The 12,051-nt window shown below is 29.0% G+C and overlaps 1 protein-coding gene across 2 annotated transcripts; it reads right to left on the bottom strand.

Annotated features, from left to right (window-relative positions):
* Positions 1 to 5,130: 5,130 nt before the first annotated feature.
* On the bottom strand, positions 5,131 to 10,433 carry LOC8258343 (NAC domain-containing protein 37). 2 transcript variants are annotated; one of them, XM_002531471.4, is made up of 4 exons: positions 9,863 to 10,433; positions 7,684 to 7,860; positions 7,109 to 7,380; positions 5,131 to 6,116 (listed from the first exon to the last, which is right to left on the bottom strand). In XM_002531471.4, exons 2-4 carry the CDS (start codon positions 7,847 to 7,849, stop codon positions 5,505 to 5,507), a joined length of 1,050 nt encoding a protein of 349 aa, XP_002531517.1. In that variant the 5' UTR covers positions 7,850 to 7,860; positions 9,863 to 10,433; the 3' UTR covers positions 5,131 to 5,504. The 2 variants fall into 2 exon arrangements, with proteins under 2 accessions (XP_002531517.1, XP_048229595.1); XM_048373638.1 differs by lacking the exon at positions 9,863 to 10,433 and adding an exon at positions 8,959 to 9,122.
* Positions 10,434 to 12,051: the final 1,618 nt, after the last annotated feature.

The raw sequence follows: 12,051 nt of genomic DNA, 5'->3' as shown, positions 1-12,051 counted from the left end.
TTACAAGTGATGATGTTGTTGGGATTAGTCTGCTAAAGTTCGAACTGACTCGTTGTTTTGCTATGAAAGATTTGGGTTCCCTTCATTACTTCTTGGGTATTGAAGTTGCTTCCTCTCCAAAAGGGTATCTTCTTTCTCAATCTAAGTATATTTATGATATTTTTGAGCGTGCTCGCCTTTCTGATAATAAGACTGTTGATACTCCGATTGAGTTCAATGCTCGTTATTCTACTTCTGATGGTTCTCCACTGCCAGATCCGAGTCTGTATCGGACTGTTGTTGGAAGTCTGGTTTATCTTACTATCACTCGTCCTAATATCGCTTATGTTGTCAGTCAGTTTGTTACTTCTCCTACTACAGTTCATTGGGCTGCTGTTCTTCGTATTTTGAGATACCTCTGCGGCACTCAGTTTCAATTTTTTTTTTCATCTACTTCATCTTTAGAGTTATGTGCTTACTCTGATGCTGATTGGGCCGGTGATCCTACTGATCGCGAATCAACTACTAGTTTTTGTATCTTTCTAGGTGATTCTCTTATCTCTTGGAAAAGTAAGAAGCAGGATGTAATTTCTCGATCCTCAACTGAGGCTAAATATCTCGCTATGGCTTCCACTACTTGTGAAATTGTTTGGTTGTGATGGTTGCTTGATGATATGGGTGTTTCTCTATGGCAATCGACTCCCTTACATTGTGATAATAAGAGTGCTATTCAGATTGCCCATAATTCGGTCTTTCACGAACGGACCAAGCATATCGAAATCGACTATCATATTACTTGTCATCACCTTCAGAATGACACATTGACATTGCCTTTTGTTTCTTCTTCCTTACAGCTGGCAGACTTATTTACAAAATATTTAACCTCTTCACGTTTTCGTTTTCTGTCTGACAAACTCTCGATGCTTGTTGCTATCGCATCGTGAGTTTGAGGGGGATGTTAAATACTGTAATTCAACTATTATTATAAGGGTAGTATAGTATTTTTCATTTCATTTGTGTTAGAGTATATATAGTTCCTTTTTCTTTGATTTAAGGTTAATGTAAATGATTCTTTTTTTAATAATGAACATAGAATACAACTCAACATATTTTTCCTTTTAATCTTATCAAAGGAAACTAGGTAGCCGACTATCTAGCCAATTATGCTTTCAACGGTTGTTTGGATGTTTAAGAGCTGAAAATAATGCGTAACCTCTGATTTTTTTATTTATATAATTTAAAATCATATCGTTACTTACTTTAGTTTCAAAAGGACCAAAACTATTCATCGATTAATTTAATCTATACTTACATGCTGATTTCACATTGAATATGATTGAATTGAACCGCCCTGATATTATCAGATTGATTAGAACTAATCAAATATAAATTACTTGGCATAGAGGTGAATTTTGAGTTTATTTCGTTTTTGTTTTATTCATTGGCTTCTATCCTCCCTTGTATTAAAAGAAAAATAACTCTTTGATTAAGGAATTTACAAATATAACAAGTCATATATAATAATAATAATAATAATAATAATAATAATAATAATAATAATAATAATAAGGATTATTGAAACTGAAACATGAAATATAGTGAAATTTGTTTCTTAAGAAAGAAAGAATAAAAAAAGAAAGAAAAGAAGGTATGTGGTGGGCCCAAATTAGAAAGTTAACGTGGACATTGAGTGGACCACACTTGAGTGTGTGAAAAGGCCATGTCACAAATGCAGCTGTTTGTCCATTCATAAGGAATCAGAATCTACCCGACCATACATATTATCATATTAATTATAAATGTACTCGGCGCGTATTTTAATTTATTATACTTAACAGTCTTATAATAAATACGTTTATTAATTATATAAATAAATATATTTTTATAATTATTAACTTACTATCAATATTTTATTATTATTGTACTTGGTAAGATAAAAATATTGTATTATAAAATAAAATATTCTTTTTAAAATTCCAAATGTTTATTATTTATCTTTTGTTTGAAAATCATATAGATAATTAGAACTAAATTTAAATAATTACTTTTATCTTAAGAATAATAAATTTAACAATTTTCATTTTAGTAGTTTATTAAGTTCATCATTAAATAATAGATTGCCTATTTCTTAATTGAAATAGTCTTTTATATTAAAAAATTGTATATTAATATTATATTTAACATTAATTTATATAATTAATCAAATATTATTAATAAATAATTATTTTTACTATCCAGTGGAATCTATTTTTAATTAGTTTCAAAATTCTTAGATATTTACATTTTCACGCTTTTCCTACTCTATTCAAATTATATATTTAATTAAAATTAACTTTATAGAATTACTTTTTATCTTAACATGATATATTATTTAGTTCATGTAAATATAATTAAATATATTGATTAATAAATTATTAAAACAATGGCATTTTGTAAAAATAATTAAATAAGCAGCTCTTAAAATAAACTTATTTGCTTCCCATCATACTTCTATAGTCTCAGGAAATACTGAAATCCATTTTCTGTCAATTAATGCTTTAACCTTATTTTCTCTCACAATTAATCCTTTTTTTTCTTATACAAACCCAAATCTTACCATGCCCTAAAATAAGGCCTCTATAAAAAAATTATTTAATACAAATAAAATTCTATTTTATTAATGTATTTATAATCATTATATATTTTATCTCATTCTATTATATTTCGCTCTCTTTTTTACTCTGTTAATACTTTTACTCTTAATTATTGTGTTGATGTGAAAAAATGAATATATATAGAATTTCATTGAGAAAGGCTCATAAGCTCGTTTACATCTCTAACTTAAACTTTATAGTCTAAGCTTTTCTAATATTTGTTATTTTGGACCGATCATTTAATAAAATAGCTCAAACCTCAACCAAGCAAATAAAATAAAAACTATTTAATATTTATCAGACAATATATTTAAATGAGAAAAACTTCTTAATTTTTTATATTCAAATTAGAAATTACACTTCATTCTTTATGTATTTATTCTCAATTAATGGGAGGAGTTATCAGTATTTATTTTTTTATTTTTTATAAATATAACATTAGGTTTATTAGTGATGTGTGGCACTAAGAGAACATGGGAAGCTAAGGAAACCCTAAACAGAGAGTCAAAAGAAAAGAAAAAAATGTAAATAGAGACAAAGCATGCTCAACAGGATAACGCATGCCAGACAAACCATTGGCCCACCCCAAGCCCACACCTTAAGATGTTCCCATGCTTCACTATGATTCAATTTTCATTCTAAATCACCTTCTTCCTCTAAATACTTTCTTCTCTTTATCTCCTCAGTATTGTTTTAGGAACGCATGTTGAATTTATACTTTCACCCTCCATTAAAGTCAAACTGTTCTCCTCAACCTCATCAGCTGTAAAAAATTTTAAAAAGTCCCGAGTTCGGGTATTTTTATTAATTAGTATTGATAAATAATTCTCATTTTTATAATAAACATGATATATATTAAAAAGAAACTACATCACGTTGTGTAATTCAGGGCTGACTAAATCTTGATGAATGAAATAGATTCGGATAAAATGAGGTTTAAACATATTTAAATATATTTGGAATGCATATGTATGGAATTTAACTAAAGAAAAAAAAAAGTAAAGAGGAAAGTTTTCCTTTGAAGCTTGTTCTAAGTTGCAATTGATGGAGAAAGAAAGGAATGGAGAAGGAGTATTTGGACAAATTAATTTATTCAGAGAAATTGACATTCCTAAATTTGATTTGGGCATTGTTTTATCCAATGTATTACACCTACTTTTACCCTGCATGGTTAGACCAACCATTACTTGTTTTCTGTATTATCACTTGCATGAGAGTTAGGCAGGTGAAGCATTATGCACCCATCATTATAGAGGCCAAAGAGGGGATATATATATATTGAATTTTATGAACAAAAAAATAACCTTTTTAAAATATATTATATTTTTATGTAAATATATTAATATATTAAATAATAGATTACCAAAGTAGTATCATTTTCTATAGACAAATAAATAAATATTTAACATTAAGCTGATCTCCATTCATATAAAAGTAATTTATTTTATTTTATTCTAATAATAATTATAAAGCATAACATATTGAATATCTATTTTAATTTAGGTTACTGTACTAATCTATTTTAAATTTTATTAATTCTTAAAACACAGTAAAAATTGTAAAATGTTAAGAATTTCTATTATGTAACATATCAAAAAAATTTATATATTCAATCCATTATTAGTGAGATTTAACTTAAAAACATATGATTTTCTTTCTGAGAAAAAAAGAAGAAGTGTAATTTTAATTTTTTAAATTGAAAAATATTTATAATTAAAATAATAACAATAATCCATATAATAAAAATCCACTAGCCATATCATATTTTCTTTTGTGTTTGGAAGTTTTATTACAAGTTCTTATTAACTTTCCTTTTTATGCATAAAAAATAGGCAACAGGAAGACCTTAATATCTTGCACTGCAAGTTAGGTAATTCTTTATAATATAATATCATGGTTAAAATGATATTCAAGTAAAAAAGATTATGCTGATTGTTATTGATGAAAGTTTGAGATATCTGAGATCGTTTTAACTTTTTTTTTTTAATGCAACATTAATTCTATAGATGCAAATATTATTAATTTGTGTTTAATTTTGGATTAGTAAATTATTATACCCTTCATATAACTATTTTTGGTCTGTCCTGATGATGCCCTTGGTCATCCTGCTTGAACTGGAAATCTCTTTAACTTGAGTGTGCAGTGCTTCTTTAAGTAAAATGAATTACTCTTCTTTTATCCTAAGTTGAACTACTCATGAAAGCTAGATATTACACTAGAATCTCAATGAAGATATTAATATCTTTTTTTAATTAATTAACCTTGTATTATATATCTAAGCCATTTAGACAAATTTGGATAAATTCAAGTTAAAACAGTCAAAAAATACTGGTTGATATTATAATATTAATTCAATAACATCTATATATATTATTAAGAAACCATTCTACTTAAGATTATGGTTTGCCTGCTTGTAAAAATAAAATTCATGTATTACTTCTTATATCATTCATATAACGATTTGATATATAGAGAGAATGTAATTTTCATAAAGTAAAATCATTAAGGTCAAGTCCCCTTGGATTAAGCTTGCTGCTTAATTCATTTAGAATAAATCAAGTACATGAAGAAGAACACATGTACCCTCCAAATTCATAAAGTATCAATGATCGTAAATTTGAATCTCCTTTCCCAAGTAAAGGCATGCTTAGCCTTTGGTCTCTCTCTCTCTCTCTCTCTCTCTCAGTGCAGGAGACTCCATTCTTTCTTATTAAAGAAAAGAACAGCTAGGTACTATTATTAATTTTCTCAATCAGGGAGAGACTCAGAGAATTTTCCACTCGTGCACAACCATATATTTTTACAAGAATATTTATATATATATGTCAAACATTATAGTAGTACAAACAATTAAGTAAAACCTCTTCATCAACTCCCCTCTTTCCTTTCAATTCATTTCTCAAATATGCAAATTCCAATGTCACAATCAGAGCTTGAACTTAAGAATCCATTAAACTTGTTCCCTTCTTCATCTCTACCACTCTGCAATAACAGCAGTTGCATGTCTGTATTATTTTCTGCTACCCCAAAGCTTGAAGCTGCATCACCATCATATCTATCTTCTTGACTCAACTGAGAGGCAACAAATTTGTCAAGAGCTCTCCAATCAGTAACTCTCTTGTTGTTGATGTTGTTGTTGTTGTTGCTGCTGCACCCTCTAGCTTGCTCGTCTTTTTCATTATTATTATTATTGTTAATCTCCGATATCAAAGATAATGAGCTTGGCCTCTTCAGTAATGGCAGAGATGGGCTCTCTAACTGAGGAAGCTGTACAAAACTATCAGCATGCATGAAACTTAAGTTATCTGCTTCTATCTCTTGCTTACACAAGAAATTCTGTGCCAAGAAATTCTGAGGCTGTCTTGATATATAATCAATTGGATCCACAACTGAGCTAACAACACTTGATTCGTCATAGAAATAGCTCGAGTCCCACCCTTCAATGCTCTTGTTTTGCCCAGTAGTTCGCTTCTTGAATGCGCGGCAAACTACCCATCCTTCTTCCTGCAATAATTTTATCAAAAGATTACAGATAATTAGCCAAGTAACAATAATGATATCTTCTTACTCTTTTGATTTACTTCTAACCCTTTGTTTCTTTATATATATAAAAGAAGGTGACAAGCTCAAAGTTTTTCACTGTAGAAAAGTGGCATTTCTTTATTCATTTTGCATGTAGTTTTCTTTTGGGCTTTTGTAGGTTTCTCTTTTTGTTCGTTTAAAGATATGGAGAAGTTAATTTAGTGGGATGCAGTCAAAGATAATTGATGAAATAAAGAGGAAGAATTGGAATATTTCTTTTGACAAAATGAACAAAGAGAGAGAAAACAGAAAGAGACAGCCCCATACTAGAAAAGGAATTGGAACAGGAAAGCTATTGCTTGTGCTTCTTTAAAATGACTCTAGTAACTTTTGACTTGGACATGCATGGTGGAAGTGATTTTTTATAAACAAACATATATATAGTGGAATTTGAAACTACATATATAATATGTATAGTAGGTCAATGCATGGAAAGCAATTTATACATATAGTTGCTTTGTTTCTCATAATTTGAAAAGCGGGGGTAAAAAAGAGAAAGAAAGAATCTAATCCATTGAGAATATGGGTTGTGTTAGGTTTTTGATGCCATGAAGAATTTATCAAGGAGAGTTAATTATGTTGTCCCTTAGTGAAAAATAGCTAGAGAGAGAGCAAGAAAGAGAAGGCAGAAGGAGGCAGGTGTTACTTTTAGAACTTTTCATACAAGAACTGATAGCAATGGATTCCTAACAAACATCTTTTATAGCCTCTCATATAGAGAAAAAGATTAAAAGAAAAAGAAAGTTCCCCATGTTTAGGTCAAAGCTCCTCAACATGTGTTTGGAACAGTATGAAGATGATCATTTATTTTTCAACTTTAAGTACATATATATATCAAATTTGAGAGAGAAAATTAAGAGAGATTAACTAATTAATAGCAAATTTTATTGAGGATGATGATTAATAATTCTTGCCTGAGGAGGACCATTTTCGTCGGATTCGAGCCTGTATTCATGCATAATCCAGTCAGTTTTCTGCCCATTTGGAGCTCTTCCTTTGTAGAAGACAAGGGTTTTCCTCATGCCAATGAGTTTTGTCTTGTCATACACTGCTTTATCTCTTCCTGTCGCCTTCCAAAATCCAGCCATTGTAGCTCGATTAGTCCTCGTCCCAGTTGGGTACTTTTTGTCTTTATGGCTAAAGAAATACCACTCGTTCTGCTCTTCATATCCGATCCCGCATCTATCTGTCCATTACATTAAGAAAAGTTTGATTTCAATCATATGCATAATGGCATATAGACTACTGTTTGATATATAACAAACTTTGATGCCAAACATGACCTAAAGGACACTAGTGAAATAGTGTAACCTTGTACTTCTCCACTGTTTGCTCAGTAATATATAAATATACACATCCAAAATTAAAAACCCTAATAGGATTGATCTAAGCTCGAACGCATTAATTCTGGGTGATCTGTACATAACCCTAATAAGAAAAGCTTAAAGAAGAAAAAAAAATGTATAAAAGAAGAGCTGAAAAGGTATACCTTGTAGATCCCATGGCTCAATCCTGTAAAGATCAATATCTCTAATAACATCAAGATCAATCTTTTGAGATGCAACCTTTTTTCTTAGATAATACCCAACAAGTTCCTCGTCCGTTGGATGAAACCTAAATCCAGGTGGGACACACGATTCCATTGGCTCCATCATAACAGCTGGTACTGCATCAAATTCAACACCATACCACCACTATTACCACCACTATAAGCTAAGCTTATAAGCTCTCTTTTTTAACGCATCATCTTTGAATCATAACAAAAGTGAAATGAATATAATTTAATATATGTGTGAATACAGAAGGAAAAAAAGAAGAAAAGGCAAGAATTGTTTTGAAAAGGAATTTCAAAACAAATAATGGAGTACCCTCCAAACAAAAAGGTGACAAGTGTTATCAAGAATAATCATCAACTGATTTGGTGGTGAGCAACACTTGTGTATTTATGGAACAAAGGAAATTAAGCGCGTGTTTTATTAAAAAGAAAAACCAATTCTAAATTATTCATCGAATAAAAAGAATAAAAACTAATTAATTTAACGTAACTCGATTGATATTATCTGTTGTGCTGTTAATTTTAAATTTCATTCGGAGCCAAATTAATTAAAAAAAGAAAAACTGAATCATGAGAGTCGGTAATTTGTGATAAAAACCAAGAAGAAGTTGGAGCATAGCCCTCTATAAAATGCAAGTCTCAAGAAACGGACAACTAGAGGTTTGTGCTAATGATGTTGTCTTGTGTTGGTGAATGGTAGAAATGATGCATCAAGAACGGGGTTTCCATTATGATGCTATAGATAAATATATAGAAAAGAGGAAAAAAAAAAAAAAAAAAAGGCCCCTTATAATATAATTAAATTAAACACAACTAACATCTACCAAAAATTTAAAAACGATAAAGAAAACAAAAATAACTTTTTGGTAACTAGTTATATGTATCCATGCTAATAAATGCTTGCTGCTATAAGCATAGAGAGGTGTTGGAGAGATGGAAATAGATCAGTGATTAGTGACTGTGTTTTATATTTATATATGGGTTTAGAAAGTTAAGACAAAAGGAAGAAGAAGATGACGTTATCACCACAATTAGCACGCGTTGCTCGAAAGAGAAAAGGTGGATAAAAATTAGAAGAGGGAAAAAAGAGAGACAGACATGTAAAATGTAAGGGTTTTTTCTTTTATTTTTTATTTCTTTTCTATTGGATCAAAAAGACTGCAAAGAGAATTGAGAGATTAGATAACTAAAAAGAGAAAAGAAAAGCACTCTTAAGGCATTTGCAGACTCTATGTCTCATTCCTGAAACGGGTCCTGAACATCTTGTCTCTTTGTCGAGAATTTCCATGGCAAAGAAACTGGTCCAAGCTAAGCCCTAACTCTCCTCTCCTCTCCTCCTCTCCTCTCCTCTTTATTTCTAGTTTTGTTTCTTTGATAGAGTAAAGATTAAAAAATGCTGACCCAAAAATGAAAAACAAGGGAAAGAAACGTTTATAGTTATGGTAATGACTCTTTAACCTACCATTTATATCAAGATTTGGGTAAAGGTTTTCTGTCAAAGATAGATAGCTAGTGTTTTACAGAAAGATACAGTCAAGATTTATCAAGAAAAAAGAAAAGATCAATTGGGGTGAGATTTTCTTGTCAAGGTGTTAGTGACTTGGTGCTTTTCTGTGAGAGGGAGAGAGAGATGAAGTAGTAATGATGAGTAGTGCTGTTTGAAAGTATAAATGAGAATGGTGAATGGTGTGATTATGAGTTTGAAGGTTTACCTATTTTTATAACAAAAGAAATCAACTCTCTAACAATTTTCTTTTTATTTTACCAAATTCTTAGTCTTCTTCAGGTGTGTTGTGTGTGTTAATATTCTTTTTTGACTCCTTTCTCTTTGGAAAGGTACTTTTCCAACTATAATGCTGAAAAATTAAGTCCAGTTTCACAAAATTGAAAGGATGGTCTACCATTCATCACTTGAAGAATGTGTGAGAGAGAGAGGGGGTGATCAGCCGGAGAAAAGAAAAAACTAATTAAGGTTAATGAAGAGAAACCCTTATCGAGTACAAGAAATTTTTTGCACCCTAATTCTGATTAGAAAGATTTATATGCACTAAACTCAGAAAAAGAAGAAGAAGAAGAAAGATAATTATCCATGCAAAGTGGAAAACTAAATTACCTGAGGAAGATGGAGTTGGTGTCGAAGTGGGTACGATTTTTAATAGGTATAAAGACAGAAGAAATTGAAGAAGAAGATGACAAAAAGGAATTGTAGAAGAAGAAGAAGAAGAATACGAAAGAAAGAAGAGGGAAGAAGGGAGAGAATATAAAAGAAGGAAGTAAGGGACCGCTCAATTGCGCATGGGTTGATGGTTGTCCCCAGTCCCTTACGTCACTCTTCTTCCTTGTTGCATAAACCCCTTCCATTTTCTCCTCTTCCTTTTTCTCCTTCTCTCGTCTTTTTCTTTCTTTTTCTATAACCGACTTTACTACTACAAAATCTAACTCCTTTTACAATTCTTACCTTCTTTTTCTTTTTTCTTTCTAACTTTTACTATATATAATACATAATGAGAAATTTTTAAATAGATCAAATCTAATACGTCGTCACAAATTAAATTATATAATGACGTGTAATATTATTTATTAAGTATTATATTTATATTGGCTGGTTTATTTATTTTCAATAACTACTCATGATTAAAAACCAACCAATATAAATGCAACAACTAATATATAATATTGTATATGTCATTATATAATTGGTTTTGACTACCAATGACGTGGTAGACAGAGTCTACCTAAACTTCTCATAATAATTAAGATTCTTTGATCCTTTTGTAAAAAATTATTAATTTATCAATTTTGAATAAGAAATATATATTTATAGACGAGAGTAGTAAAGAGTATAGTTTACTTGGCTTTTCGGTCATAATTTATGTGAAAAGAAAGAAAAATTACTTATTATTTTATATATATATATATATATATTGAGCTGATAGATAAATTTTTAAAATAATTAATTTAACGGTCAGATTTTAAAATATTTTTTTAATGTATATAATGGAAATAAAACAAATTTTATCCATAATATAAGTCTTGTTATTTCTTTCATTTAATTTTTATATATATATAATGAAAGTGTTTACACCATAGAAAGTAAAATTGGGCAAACAAAACGAATTGGATGTTAAATTTGTGTATGAGAATTAATATTATCTCTATAGTAAGGGCAAATGTATGAGTTCATTTAAGTTTAATTAGTATTATTTTTATTTAAACATTATATTTTCTCTAATTCCCAAGTAATTAGTTTCATACGACATAAAACATCAAGTCATTTAATGAGAAAAGTCTCTTTTATTAATTATATCCTTTTATCTTATATACAAAATATAAAATCAATTTACGAAATAATTAAAATAGTCTCAAATTATGATTATCTATTCAAGTTTCCCTATATTGGGAAGGGTTTTATGCTGAATTGGCCTTAAAAGTTAAAAAGGATTAAATTGAGCTTTAACGACAAGTTCAATGGCCAAATTAGACCTTCTTCCAAGTATAAATATCTCTTTTTTAGAATTAAAGGAATTGTATTAAAAAAGAAAAGGAACTGCCATCCAAAAAAACAACTTCGGCAGTTCAATTTAGTATCAAATTAATCGGTTAATACAATTATTATAAGATTTCTAATGAGTTAAAAGTATTTACAAAAAAATAAATTTTGTTAGACATTAAAACCAAATTAAGCTATAATTTCTCATTAAAAAATTGCATTAATTTAACAAATAAATTTGTACTGAGTTTCATACTTAACATTAAGTGTAAAAATCAAGTTAATTTCTTTTACTTAATGAATCCTTGAATTAATGAAAAAAAAAAAAGGCGAATGGAAAAAAAGTACTCCAGAAATTAAAACTTAATAACCTTTTAATTAGACTTTCAAATAAGAGAAACAAAAGTTTTATGATATGATCAAAATTCCTGGAATTAAATTAATTTTTTGTTCATTAATTCCTTTTATCATTTGAATTGGTTGAAGTGATCAAGTGTGTGTTCATCTTATTGGGAATTACACCTCATAATTAAGTTTTAGATGAATTATATTCTCTATGAATACAATGAGAATTATTACTCCCTCCATCCATAATAACTTTCATTTTTCAGTAAATTACTTAGATTAAGAAAGCATTTAATAAGCTTAATTATAAGAAAAAAATAGTTAAGTTAGACTAAATTATTCTTTTATAGATATTGCAAGATTTATTACATATATTCTAACACCATGACAGAATAGAAAAGAAAAAATTAATGTTACATTAAATATATAAAAATGATAAATAATAAAAAAAAATTATTTCAAAAAGA

The sequence above is a fragment of the Ricinus communis genome, chromosome 5, assembly GCF_019578655.1.
Source record: "Ricinus communis isolate WT05 ecotype wild-type chromosome 5, ASM1957865v1, whole genome shotgun sequence".
Lineage (NCBI taxonomy): Eukaryota > Viridiplantae > Streptophyta > Magnoliopsida > Malpighiales > Euphorbiaceae > Ricinus > Ricinus communis.
Note: the sequence above shows the minus strand (reverse complement) of the source record. Positions and strands in the feature narration are given on the sequence as shown.